General features: G+C 45.0%; 1 protein-coding gene across 1 annotated transcript in view; it reads left to right on the top strand.

The window, feature by feature from the left end:
* The window catches only part of SACK1B (scaffolding CK1 anchoring protein B), a 445,300-nt gene that overhangs the window by 271,961 nt on the left and 158,524 nt on the right, over positions 1–14,815 (top strand). The window contains exon 3 of the mRNA XM_085610865.1: positions 143–307. Within this exon, the coding sequence (XP_085466991.1) occupies positions 143–307 (165 nt within the window). The remainder of the gene's footprint in view (positions 1–142; positions 308–14,815) is intronic.

Raw genomic sequence — 14,815 nt, 5'->3', positions numbered from 1 at the left:
ATTAGATTGCATATACTAATGTAAAATGTTAATGCGCAGCTGCATGTTGGTTTAGTGCAGATTCTTTTCTTTTAATTATACTTTATTTTGTACAAAACGTTTAGGATCATGTTTTTATTTCTCCAAATGTTTCAATTAACAGGTCATTGCTATTGTCATGGACATGTTTACTGATGTGGATTTATTCAAGGAAGTCATCGAGGCTTCTACAAGAGGGATTTCAGTGTATATTTTGCTTGACGATTCCAAAATATGTCATTTTCTTAAAATGACAGAGAAACAGGGATTTCAAGTTCAGAGAAACCGGGTAAGGTCTTTTTCTTTTTTTAACTGAATATCACTACCTACCTTGCGGAATTTTTGTACTATCGAGCGAAATACTCTAAGCATTTTTCCAATTTATTAAATAACGTTTATCTCAGAAAGGGAACCAACAAATCTTGGGTAGATATTTGCCTAAAATATTCAAGTGCCGCAGGTTTAACCCTAGTTTCCTTTAAATTAAAAAAGTATTTATGTTATCAGCATGTTCCCTTTTGAGTTTGATAAAGGGCTAGTTAGTAACACATCCTCTGATCCTCTAACAAATAGCTTAAAATCACCCCGAACCAACAACGACTCCACAGACTTCCTTCCAATCAATATAGTAATGTCATTCTGCATCATTTGTGCGACCACTTCTATCCTAAGTAAAGTGTTGTTGAATGTGTACTGCTGTGCTTTCCATCTCACCGTTGTGTGTAGGCTTATTATAACATTGCAACAATCCGAAATGGGTAGTTTATTAGTTTGATCTTTATTGTTGAGATCTTCATGAGCCGAGATGTATTTGACTATATTGTTTTTGGACATTCGTAAAAATGTCTCCAGGTTTCTCACATAAAAATTGTGTACTTTCCGTTTAGGATGAGAAGGGTCCAAATAAGCATTGAATACAGTGATCCAGCGCAAAACCGGGGAATGGAGAACAACCTGTACCAATATCCTTCCTGTCGTAGACCCGGCGTCACACTAGCTCATTCGCACATGCAGTCATTGGTGGAGCCCATAATACCAACACTCACACGTCTCTTTCACTAGTCTGCACACACAGGAGGGATGAGTAATTCAAGCGCTGGACATGTGGGGGGAACACCTTATAACCTATAGGGAGAGAAAAGTTATTTTACAAAATATACATTAACGCCCTTCGCCTACAGATCCTTAATCTTAAAACATCAAGGCACTCCTCCCACTTGGTCAATGGACCAATTTAGTTGGATTGGTTGATGGTGATTTAGAACCAGCTAAAACACATTTTAAGACTCAGAATCCTTATCTGTCTTTCAATAAACACAAACTCGTATTTCTTGTTAATCAATAATTGTTTATCTAAATTTTTATAATGACTTATTATTTGCATTTATGTCGTCAAAGTTTAGAATTTCAAGATTAATTCAAGTAAACGCGGAACATCATATTTACCTAATCTGGCTATTTGGAGTCCTCTAATTCATTGGCTCTGTATAATCAAACTTTTTGTCGTAAATCGTCCGAAAGCAGGCCAAAGCTCAAAGTTCTTTGCTCAGCACGTTAAGTCCCAAAGATCAGCAAAGGACCAGAGACATGCAAGCATCTATCATTGCCCGTGGATTTAGGAAAATTCGCAGTCATCAGACGATCAAGCAGCATCCGGACCCTCAAGGATTCAAGAGCGATGAATCAGCAACGCAACACAAGCAACGCCCCTCTCTATTCTACCACTCTTTTTATAATACAATGAAGTAAAAGAAGATACATTTTAAAGTTTTAGAACAGTCATGATTGGCTGGTTGAGATCGTCCGATTCAATTTTATGATTCTCAGTACAGTTCGAGGGGTGAGGTCACTGGTTAGTCTAAGAGTCGGCTTGTTCCGGTTTATTGTAAGGTTGATTGTTCTCCTGTCTTGGCAGACCTCCCACTTTCTAGCCTTGTCAGGGTACATGGTGAACAAAGGTCGCGATGAGGTTTAGGAGATTTCTCGCGCATGCGTAGCTCACTCCGCACCTCATGGGACAGTGGCTACTTCGACGTGTGGTGACAGCGGCCATCTTTGATTTAGGCCCAAATGCCAACTTAAGCGAAACAAACACAAAAGAATAATTAATACATAGAAATAATGAATCTAATGTTAACCCCTTACTAACCCCTCTATGTGCTTGTATTTATCTAGCATATAGCAACATTTAAAGCCATTATATTCACCATTTAGGTCCTCCTCGTGGGGCAACATCACAAAAGCAACATATATCATGCAGTATTCTATTATCACATATACTATTGTTAATATGCGTACAGATTTTAGTTATAAAGATTATTTAGAAATGCAAAATGCAAATCCCACATTTAATTCAAGTTTTTAATAATGTTGGTTAATATACATGCAAAATCGTTTCATAATATTATAGTTAATAGATTATATAATTAGTATTTTCATGCAGAATAGAGGAGGTATACAAAATTTTGCACTACCTGCTCCATCAATAGCATTACGATCCCCTACTAAAGATGAGCATAGTTTTAATGCCAAATTAAAAAAATCCTTAACCTCATCCCTATGAGGCACACATACAAAACAATCATCAAGGGCAGCCATGCCAGTTCAGAGATAACAACAATCTATTGCCTAACTGGATCTCCGCGATAGCTGACCATCGACCGGTTTCAAAGGATTTGCCATCCATCTAACTATGTAAATCAGATGTGTCTTTCAGAAGCCCAGGATATCCACTTTTATCCAATGTATTTTGATTGTTACAGTACCTCATTGCCTCTTGCTCAGCCCTTAACATTCAAGCACACTGTGTATTTGCATGATGCCTATACAAGTATATCAAATTAGATTCATAATGTTAGTGTATGTGTACTACCACCTGGGAGGGTATCCTGGCGCTTGCAGGTGTGCATAAGGCCTCACCTTTATTTGAGGAGCCAGGTATTCAGCTTCTGGCGTAACTCCAGAGGTGATGAGGAGGCTCTGATATCTATCAATAAGTCATTCCCGCTTCAGGGGTGATTTAGGAGATGGTCTGACCTTAGGATCTGGTTCTGCATATGTGTAGGAGTCTAGCTGAGCAGAGGTTCCTGGATGGTTTGTGAAAGGAGATGTGACTATTTGTATTTGTATTTGTATTTGTATTTTTAACTTGTAGAGCGCCTTATCACCCCGGGGTCTCTAAGCGCTTAGCAGACGAGTGAGTACTGGCAGGAAGAAAACCGACTAGATGTTACCCCATGCCTCTTGAAAGAGCACAGTTTTTAGCTCTTTCCTAAAAGGCAGGAGTCTGGTTTCTTTGCGCAGATTTTCAGGCAGTTGGTTCCAAGCTTTGGGCATTGTGTGGGAAAATGTCCGACCACCGATGGTGGATCGTTTGATCCTAGGGCAGATCAATAGGGCGGCGTTGGCTGAGCGTAGGTTCCTGTTAGGAGCATATGGGACAAGGCGTTTTTTGATGTATTTTGGGGCTTGCCCATATAAGGCTTTCTGCGTAATGCATAGGCCCTTGAACTTGGCTCGTTGATTCACTGGCAACCAGTGTAGCTCCCGGAGGAGGGGGGTGGCCGGTGTCCTTCTTGGTTTATTATATATAAGTCTGGCCGCGTCATTCATGACGATCTGGAGTCTCTTGGTGAGTTTTTTCGGAATGCCGAAGTACATGGCATTACCATAATCCAGTCGGGCCAGAATTAAGGCTGACACTGCTCGTCTGAGAGTGTCTGCCTTTAGGATGGGAGCTAGCTTGCGCAGTTGTCTCAGGAGGCCTACACAAGTGCCCACCACCGCCGAGACCTGGGCTGACATAGTGAGATTTGTGTCGATGATTATGCCCAGGCTTTTTACTGCTGTTGCCGGTATTGGGGCGTTACCTAATTCGGATGGCCAAAGGAGGTCGCACCAAGGGCTAGATGACGTTGTGATAGGTAGAACCTCCGTCTTGTCCGGGTTGATCTTCAAAAAATTTGCCGTCATCCAGTTGACTGTAAATTTTAGAATATTCTTCAATTTTTGATCAGCCATAGGGGAATCGCCTATCTGAATGATGATCTGGGTGTCGTCGGCATAATTATATATGTTGCAGTCCATGTGATTCTGAGATGAAATGAGGGGCTGCAGATATGTGTTAAACATCAAGGGGGACAAGGCAGAGCCCTGCGGGACGCCGCATGTGATTTTAGCAGCCTCTGACACCATGTCATCCAGTTGTACTTTCTGAACCCGTCCGCCAAGGAACGAGGTCAGCCAGGCGTGGGCCGTGCCCTTGATGCCAAACTCCCCCAACCGCGACAAAAGAAGGTCATGATTGACCGTATCGAATGCCGCGGAGAGGTCGAGTAGCACCAGGGCACAGGGATCTTTATTATCTGTTTTAAGACGTAAGTCATCTAGTACTGATAACATGACTAGTTCCGTGCTGTTGTGGGCTCTAAACCCTGCTTGGTTGGGTTCGAGTAGTGCGTTACTCTCCAGGTGGTGCGAGAGGGCGGACAGCACATGATGTTCCAGTATTTTTGCTAAAAAAGGTAATTGAGATATGGGCCTGTAATTCTTTAAAATCTTGGAATCGGCACCAGCCTTTTTTAGCAGGGGGATCAGTCTCGCTTCTTTGAGAGTAGATGGGACTAGTCCCGAGGTAAGGGAACTATTTAGGAGCGATAAAATGTCCTCCTCAAGGCCTGGCCATGCTTGTTTAAATATCTGCGGGGGGCAAGGGTCCGCTGGGGAGCCTGATTTAACTTGGTTCATCACTTTTGTCAGGGAGTCCTTGGTAAATAGGGGTAGGGAGGTTAAAGGCTCTGTGATTGCGGGCGGGAGAGTTGGCGGAGTTTCCGGGCAGTCGAATCTAGGGGTGCTTTCGATCTCTATCAGGAGGTCAGATATCTTTGAGGTAAAGAAGGATTGAAATTTATGGCAGTCCTCCTGCGTAAAAGAAGGCGGTTGTTCCTTCTTTTTCCTCAGTTCAGTAAGTACTTGGAAGATTTCCTTCTGAGGGTTAAGTGCTGTGGCAATTCTGCTCTCGTAGAACTCACTTTTTCTAGTTCTGATGGCTTGTTTATACAAGGCAAGCTTTTCCTTGTATAAAGTCTGGCAGTTGAGATCATACCCCTTCCGCCAGGCTCTCTCGCACTGACGCAGGGCCCTCAATGCATTCAGCACAGATAGTTTCTGCTTTAAAGGCATTATTATATAGCAGCGCGACTCCTCCCCCTTTTCTGCCATCTTTTCTGTTATGGGAGATAGACCCAAAGTTGGGTGGGAGGGCGGCCGCTAGGTCGGGTGCGGAAGAGTCATCCAACCATGTCTCCGTGACTCCAAGAATATCTATATTCCCCTCCTGGAGCAGGGAGAATACCTCTAGATGGTGTTTTTGGAGCGAACGAGTGTTCAGCAAGCTGACGCTCAATGACGTTACCATTGCTCTCCTTCTCTGATTGGTTTTTTTTTTGGCTGTTTCAGCTGCGGGTTTCAGTATGTTCTCCCGCCTCAGAATCTGCTGTGTAGGTTGGCTGATGGAATAGGTAGTACTATTAAGCGCAATTAGGTTTTCCTTGGAATACCACGGCGCTGAGCCAAGGGTCCTGGCCCCTGGTCCCGGCCGGTCGCGGACGGGCGCAGACGGGCTTGCCTTTGGTGCGCCTTCGGCGCCCCGCTGGCGCCCCCGCTGCGCCCGTCCGCTGCGCTGCCTGTATGAGGGTTCCATTTTATGCCCACGAGGGCGGGAGGGTGGGCGTGGCTAAGTGCTTGCTTCTTAGTCCCCCAGCCTTCTCCTCATCTAATATGGCCGCCGCTAATAGTCCTACCTCGAGGTCAGTGACCAGAGAGCAGGGATAGCTTAGGATAGGAAAGCAGATAGATTTTGAAAAGCAGGACCCGGCTTTCCGCCTCAGGACACTGCAGAACAGAGCGTTTTAGGCAGAGGGTAGGTACTGTGCAAAATAGCAGTATTCACAGTGCAAAACACGCAGGTTAAAAAAAAGCAACAAGTATTTTTAAAATTTGTTAAAAATAACCAAACGCTTTCGCGCACAACTATTGAGGCAAGGTGTGGCGTGATGGGTGTTCTACACGGGAGGTTAAGGGTGATTTTGTCTGCCATGTTCAGAATGGTTTGCAGCCTTCTGGTGAGTTGCTTTTGGAGTCCAGCTTCCCAGTGATGAGGGCGTGTGTGATGTTTTGTGGGTGCTGCTTGGGAGCCATTTGAAGATGCTTCTCATCATCTTCAGGGTGGGGAAGCAGGAGGGTGTGATTGCATTGACTAGGGTGGTTATGTCAAGTTTGCTATCAATGATGCCCGAGGTTCTTGGCATGGGTTTTGGGGATGTATGTGGGTCCTAGTTTGTTTGGTCACTATGTGATATTCCAGACCGAGGTGTTCTTTTGGAAAATCAAAATTTCTGGCTTGTCAGTGTTCAGTTTGAGTCTTGGTTTGTAAGTTTAGGCTGGAACCTGAGAAATACTGATAGAGGTTCAGGGCCAGTCACAAGATCACATCACAGAGGTGAGTTGACTGTTTAGGTTATGCTTGCAAGACACTGTGGGGCTGGATGAGGGGCAGCAAAGTAGATGATTATTTAGGGCTGTACAACTTGATTTTGAAGGAGCAAATGCTTGATCTTTGTGTTACAGAGCAGTGCCTGTATCACCTGGCTGATAGTAATCTTTCTGATCCCAGGAAGGTTGCTGATGAGGCGGACATCTTGGTCAACAGCAGAGTGTTCAATAAAGCATCTAGGGGGACTCCCTAAATGGTGGCCAGGGTTCCCACCAGAAGAAGGAGGAGGAGTTAAAAAGGCAGAGTTCTCTAAAGGCCCCCAAAACTACTCACAGGGGAAAGGGTCTGGTTCTCATTCCCAATCTTGCCACCAGAAGAAAAACTCCCCTGACAAATGTCAGCAGCCCAAACCCATCAACTAGTAGAAGTGCTATGAGTATGTACACTACAAGGGAGATCCCAAGTGTAAAAAGATCACCACTTCCCATTGGAGGAAAGATTCCATGGACGGCTAATGTAGTGCTGTGGGGGGTTGTTCCATTAAATGAGGGTGTGGGGTTTAGTGGGGTAACCCTAGTGTCCCTGGTTGACAGTGAGATAGTTCCTAAGATCAATGTGGCCTCAAATACTACCAAGTATAGGCAATGGGTCACAATCAATATCAATGGGCAATGTGAGGAGGCTCTGAGGGATACAGGAGCCAGTATGACTATGGTAAGGATTCAGCTAGTTTCCCCAGAGCAGTTAATTCTCAATGCATTCCACAAATTGTGGTGGTTGAGAACAGAAATGGTGACTACACAGTGGCCCTTGTTCAATTTGAGTGGGGTGGTCAGGTCTTCAGAAAATTGCCTGTGGACAGTTTGTTTGGTAATTACCTAGAGCACACTGCCTGGACGTACATAGAGCTCAAGCCTCATGTGGAGATATTGGGGTTACTTGATTGGATCTGTTCTATGACAAGGTCTATGGCTGCCCAGGATGGGATTTTGAAAGTGTTGGAGCCTGAAATAATGGCCCATCCAGCTGCTATGAATGGGGAAAGCATGGAGGCATGGGGAATCAGCTCCTGAATGTTTGCCTATTGAGATGGATGGGCAACTGCGGTGGCCTCCCGGAGCCTGCTGACGGGGGCATTGCACCTCTTGGTGATCTGCCTGTCATTGCCAGATGGCATGTAGTAGGAGGACCCACCAAGGAGGAGCTGTGTAGGGGCACAGAGAGTGTCCAACTCTTAGGGCATAATGCAACAGGCTATAGCCCAAGCAGCAGGACAGCTTCCTTAACAGTGAGTCTAAGGTTCATGTGCATTGGATAACCCCCGAATGCCACAGGGCTTTCCTACTGGAGCTGGCTCACGAAATTCCCCTGGCAAGACACCTATGCAAGGCTTGTCCCACACTTTTATTGGCCCAGGATCAAGACTAACTCAGGTACATTCTGTAGGACTTGTGAGACCTGCCAGGCTAGTTGGAAGACAGGGCAGAGGTGTACCCCCCCCCCCCTTTAACCCACTTCCTGTTGTTGACACACCCTTTGAGAGGATTAGCATCAACATTGGATCATGCCACCAGGTATCCAGAGGCAATCCGTCTATGAACCATGAATGCACCTGCACTGGAAAAGGCTCTAATGGGGATTTTCACCCAAGTAGGATTTTACCAAAGAAGTTGTGTCTGACAGGGTCAAAAACTTCATGTCCGCATACATGCAGTCAATGTGGAGGGATTGTGGGGTAATCTATATATTTTCTTCTAATTACCATCCACAACCAATGGGCTTGATGAAAGGTTCTACAAGACCTTGAAGGGCATAATTAGAGCCCTACTTGAGGTCTTGAGGTATAAGTTGGCCATCCTCTTAACATGCCTGTTGTTTGCTTCCCGGGAGGTACCAAAGAAGGGAGTGGGCTTCAGTCCCTTTAAGCTTCTGTTTAAGCACCATGTTAGAGGACCTCTGAGTTTGGTCAAGGAAGGGTGGAAGCAAGCTCCCAGGAAAACTCTGTAGTGAGCTATATGCTGGCCTTTAGGCGCCAATGCCTACATTATGGAAGCAAGCTTTCAGTAACTTAGAACCTAGTCAGGCTGTCATGAAAGAGTGGAATTACAAGAATTCTACCACTGTGAATTTTCAGCCTGGTCAAAAAAGGTGGGTGATGGAGCCTGTGGGGCTCAGGGCCCTCCAGGACTGACGAACTGGGTCCTATGATGTGGTTGAGAAAAAGGGTGAGACCACCTACCTTATGGATCTCAAGACCCCTACTAAATCCCACTGGGTGCTGCATGTCAATCACCTCAAACCCCACTTTAAGAGGTTTGAGGTCACCATGCTACAGGTGACAGATGGAGGGGAGGAAGAGGAAAGTGAACCTCTCCCTGACCTCTGGAACTGCAAGGAGAAAGATGAGTCTGTGGAGGAAGTAATCTTTTTCCTCCACTCTAACTCCTGAGCAACAGAGAGACTGCCACCAAGTGTTGGGACAGTACTCCTCTCTGTTCTCCCTTATCCCTGGAGCTACCCACCTGTGTACCCTTGATGTGGACATAGGAGACAACCTCTCTGTTAAGGACAAGTCTTGCAGGTTGTTAGATAAGGTGATATCCAGCACTTAGGAAGAAGTTTCCAAAATGCTGGAACTGGTGTTGATAGAACCCTCCAGTAGCCCCTGGCCAGGCCTGTGGTCTGGTACCAAAATCTGTCTAAGTGGGCACCGCACCTGAACTGAGGTTCTGTGTGGACTATAGCGGGCTAAACTTATTGACAAAACAGATGCTCACTCCAAACCCCTGGCTGATGAGCTGATCAACAGGTTAGGGGTTTCCCAGTACTTAAGTTTCTTTGATCTTGCCTCGGGGGACTGTCAGATCACCTTAATAGAAGGGGAGGTCAGCCTTCTCCACTCCAGAGGGCCACTGTCAGTTTAAGGTGATGCCTTTTGGATTGAAGAAATAACCTGCCATCTTGCAGAGGTGAGAGAACCAGGTCCTTGCTGATAGGCAGCCTTCCAGGCTGCCTATCTGCTGGACATAGCTGTCTTCAATAGAAGATGAGTGCTTCAGTATCTGCAACAGGCAGGCCTGACTATTGAAGTCAGTAAGTGCCAGATAACGCACTGGTCAATGGTGTACTTGGGACACCTGGTGGGGGCGGGAAAGGTGAAACCTCTTCAGGACAAAAGAGAAACCATCATGGCCTGGCTGCCCCCCAAACCCAGAATGAGGTCAGAGCATTTGTGGGCCTCTCTGGGTACTATAGGAGATTTGTCAAGGGCTATGGCACCATTATTGCCCCTTGACTGGACTTACTTCCAAGAAGCAGCCCAGAAATGTGATTTGGACCGAGGCATGTCATACTGCATTTGTCTCCCTTAAGCAAGCCACACACACAGCTCCTGTGCTCAGGGCCCCTGATTTCTCCAAGGAGTTTATTGTTCAGACAGATGACTCAGAGAGTGGCATAGGGGAAATACTATACCTCAACTTAATGAGGAGGGTCTAGAAAAACCCGTAACCTTCATCTCCAGGAGGGTACTCCTTAGGGAACAACGGTGCTATAGCATGAAAAGCTTTTGTTGTAGTTTGGGCACTGAAGAACCTGAGGCCATACTTGCTCAGCTACAGACCCCTCAGGTGACTCATGCAAATGAGGGGTGAAAATCCACAACTGTTGAGGTGGTCCACTTCCCTACAGAGTATGGACTTTAGGGAGGAACATAGAACAGGGAAAGACCACTCCAATGCTGATGGTCTATCCAGGTATTTTCACCTTAGTGAAGAGAACTCTGTAGAGACTGGGTAGACCTCCCCACTTTCAGCTGGTGGAAGACATGTTACACCTGTCATCCTTAGGGTTGTCTTCCCCCAAACCTTTTGCGTTTTGCCGTCATGCTGTGCTGAATCATTTTGTTAACCTTAGGACTCTAAGCACTTTTCCACTGCAGACCAGTGCAAAAGTGCATGTGCTTCTTCCTTAAATGTGTGTAACTGGTGTATACTTGATTGGCATATTTAATTTACCTGTAAGTCCCGTGTAAATTGGTATACCATAAACCCAGGACCTGTAAGTTAAATGCTGCTAGTAGACTTGCAGCACTGATTGTGTCACCAACAGAAGTAACCTTTCAAACCTGTCTCAGGCCTGCCATTGCAGTGCCTGTGTGTGCAGTTTACTGCCACTTCGACATGGCATATTGAAAACTACTTCCCAATCCTTAAGCTCCTTTTTTCTTGGACTTAATCCACCTCTAAGGTAGGCCTTGGGCTACTCTAAGGGCAGAGTGCTGTCTACGTAAAAAGTTGGACACATACTTTTATGTTTTGCATGTCCTGGTACTGACCTACAGCTAAATTCATTTTTCAATACTGTGAGGCCTACCCTTCTCATAGGTTAACATTGAAAATTCCTTAATACACTTTTAAGCTGTAATTCCTGATTAGAGAGATGAAACCAGTTCATTTTTAATATCTTTGGAATGGTAATGACAAATACTCCTTACTGGTGAAGCTGGATTTAACATTACTGTTTTATAAATGCCACTTTTAGAAAGTGGACATTTCTCTGCACTCACTGTTCTCTGTGTCTTGAAGCCTGTCTCCAATACACATATGGGGTGGGCGACAGCTGCACTTTGTGCATGTGCAATCCCTCTATACAGCCACAAACACAGGAAGTCTAGGCGTGTCTGAGTATCCATCTATATAGATCTGCATTCTGTTGGCCCTGCCTGGACAGGATGGAAGGTAGGGGCCAACACTTCACTGAATAGGTATTGTCCTATCCCCACACAAAGGGCTGATTTACCCCCCATAGACAGCATGGTAGACAGGAATGAATTGAAAGGATACTTGTGTACCTGAAAGACCATTCTATTAAGTCATCCCCACTTCAAAGGTACTTTTGGGTATAAGTACTGGGTCTCTGACCCCCTAAAATGAGACACTACTGGACTTGTGACTGAAGATCTGCCAGAAAACTCCTGTACTGCTTAAATGACTCAGCTGGACTGCTGTCCTGGAAGGCCTGCTTTTCTGTTTGTTGCCCTGCTGCCTGCTACTCTCTGACTTTGCTGAAGGAGAGCTGGATTCTACTTTCTCTCCAAGTTTACTCCAGGAGCTTGTTTTCTTGCCGTCTGTTGCTTGAGACTCAGGGAAATCAAAGTCTCTACATCAGTTCCTGTGCCAGGTTCACTGGTAGTGGACCCAGATACTTGCAACACGGACATCAACGCATCTCCTGTCTGCATGTAGCATAACCAGCTCATCGACCCATTGGGGGAGTGAATTTGGCACTTCGCTCTCTGAACCAATGCAGCATCTTTAGAGTCCAATGCATATGAACTGCGCATCGCTGATGCAGCAGCTCAGAAAAATCGACATATCCCTCAACTGCACAGGGAAAGCCAGTGCATTGGTCTATGGAACCAACGCATCTAGGCCAAGCGTCTCGCCTTTGGAACTGATCCGTCGCCAAAACTGTGTGAAGAAGAATCAGCACACCCTCAACCTGCGGGATCAATATTAATGCATCCCCTGATGCATCTCGCAGTTGTGACAAGGAAAAATACTTTGTTCACCGGGGCCTGCATGGGTCCTGTAGCTGGCCGGCATTCCATCGCGGTTTGCTCAACATTGACTTTGCCTCCATCCAGCCTGGCCTCAATTAACCCCTCAAGGGTTATTTGCTTCTAAGAGCTAGTTTTTCATTTATTCTTTTAAAATTCATTTTTCAACTTCTATACAATTTTTTTTGCCATTTTGGTCTTGTTTTGTTCAGAATCTAATAATCTATTTTGCTAAACCTGTGTGGAGTCTTTTTGTGGTGTATGTATTCTGTTACTGTGTGTCAGTGTTACACAAATACTTTACACATTGTCTCTTTAGAGGAGCCTGCCTGCTCTGTGCCAAGGTACCAGATGGTGTGTACAGGCAAACTTTTAGTGTGTACTTATCTTACCCTGACTTGAATGGTAGTTCCTGCCTGGCCTGAATGCATACCTCAGCCTACCAGAAATCCCAATTCTAAAAAGTACTCACCCAGTACTGACCACCACATGATTCAAAGATAGCCCCTCCCAATCACCATAATACAGACACTGCTTACAGGGGCATCATTAACCCCTACTTTAGCAGTTAGAATGGAATGATTGGGGGAAAAAAGTAATGGCTGAGAAAAAGAAGCCAGGTAAGATGGAAGGATGGAAAGAAGGATGGCTGGATGATGGATGAAAAAGGCCAGGAAAAGACAAACAACGAAGAGAAAAAATGATGGATGAAACTGATAAAAGATGGAGAGCAGGAAGAATGGATAGATGGAAAAGGATGAATAAAAGTTTAATGGATAAATAGATGGATGGGAAAAAGTACAGAAAGAATAAAAAGAGAGGCGAGCAAGATAGACAAGAGATAGATGGAGAGAAGCAAGAACAATTCACAATTTAAGATTCCCTCATGAGAAATAATCTCATGAACAACTCCTGGATTAAGTTGCCACACTTCTTTGCTCAGAGCTATTTGGGACATGGTTCAGCGAGGGGGGAGTTTATTTTTCTGGTTACTCCATGACTACTTATAAAAGAAAAGAAGGACCAGCTGTCCTCCTCTAGCATCCTTTGTATCTTTGTATCTTGTGGCTGACATCATCAATAAAAAGGAGGTTTAAAAGAAGGTAACGAGGGGAAAATGTAAATGAACAAATCAGTCAAGTGACTTTTCACTTGCGCGCATCGGAGCACGGCTAATGCACGCTCCCACTAAATTACCAGTTTAACCACACTCAAACTGCTTCTTTTCAAGACGAGGCTCACCGTCCGTGTGGATTGAACAAAAGTATGTTCTTTCATTGCAAAACGCTTTGTACCGAGAAGGAATATGTCGACAAATGTAACTTCTACTGTTCAAACTTTAAGAGATTTTGAAGTTGCTGTGCATTTGATGTCAATCGTGCTCATTTCTGAATGCGAGAACAAAGTAATTCTATCAAGATAGACCTGATTTAGCCTACTGGGCTACATTTAGTGGGCTGTATTTCTTTAAAATATTTTTTGAAGCAGGTGTGCAGGATTGAGCTGCATTTCACAGCTTTATGTTTCTCCTACTTTACAATGCCTTATGTAACAAAACCCAAGTTGCTTGGGATTGCCTTCCTTAAGAAGGTGGACAGGCACCGCATCGGTAGTTTTAGTGAACACATACACTGCGTGCATCTGAATAGAATGAATGCATGCTCTCACATATCTAAACATATATCATCACTATTTCCTAAGCATTTAAATATGTTTTCAGATTTACATGCAATGGTGAGGAAACGTTTGCTTTTCTTGTAATTCACACATTGGACCGTGTTAAATGTTGTAAGGAAAACAACACTTTAATATGTAAAATCTTGAATCTGCAATTAAGGGGCCCGATTAAGATGACAGTGGGACCGCCTCCGACAGCCCATTGGTGGTGGTCTCTCATCTTTTCTGCCTGCCACATTTGGATGGTGGGTGGATGTCTGGTGGTCAGAAAGGCTGACCGCCACGGATATGACTGTCTGTCGGAGGTGGAGTAATGCCTACAATGGTGGGGGTGCCTGACAGGCACTGCCCGCCGTAGGCATAACAATTTTCCGCCTGCCATGAAAAGGCACATTGGAGTCCCGTTGCAGGCCCCCCCCATACCTCCTGGGCCTCAATTTGGGGGTTTGTTGGCACCTATGGTGCTCCCCTACATATCCCTGCACCATGTGGCAGGCACTGCATGGTGCCTGCCACGTAGTGCAGGGATATGTTTCAGGCACCTGCCACAATACATAAAAAAGACATTGTGGCCACCGTTGAGCCAGTCGCATCCTTATTCGGACTGCGGGACCACCAACCTGTAGTCGGGCCCTCCTTTCCCAAATCACAAAGGCTCACGTCCGAATTAGATTTGATTCTGTTGTGACACATCGGCTACTTTGGCAAAATGAGACTGTAGTCCGCACATGATCTCCTTTTACAGATTTACAAACACAGAGAAAGGGCGCTGTATCCTTCCTTTTCCCTGTTTTCCAAAAAAGAACTCATAATTTCAAAGTCCATGTCCCTCTCATGAGGGATAATTAAGGAGAGGTCTCATAAGAATCCCTCAAGCAAATACCTCACCGTGATACACACATCCTTTTTATCTTTTTAGTAACCGCGTTTACCTTCGTTCAAGGAGCAATATGTACTTTCATTGGAAGTGTTTCACTCCACGCCGGATCGCGAAAAAAATCATTATCGTCTCCTTCCATACCTGGTGGCGAATATTTTAGCAAAGATTGTCTTTCTATGATGTGCTT

This window comes from Triturus cristatus, chromosome 6 (assembly GCF_964204655.1).
Source record: "Triturus cristatus chromosome 6, aTriCri1.1, whole genome shotgun sequence".
NCBI classification, from domain to species: domain Eukaryota; kingdom Metazoa; phylum Chordata; class Amphibia; order Caudata; family Salamandridae; genus Triturus; species Triturus cristatus.
This window is presented reverse-complemented; position numbering and strand designations above follow the sequence as displayed.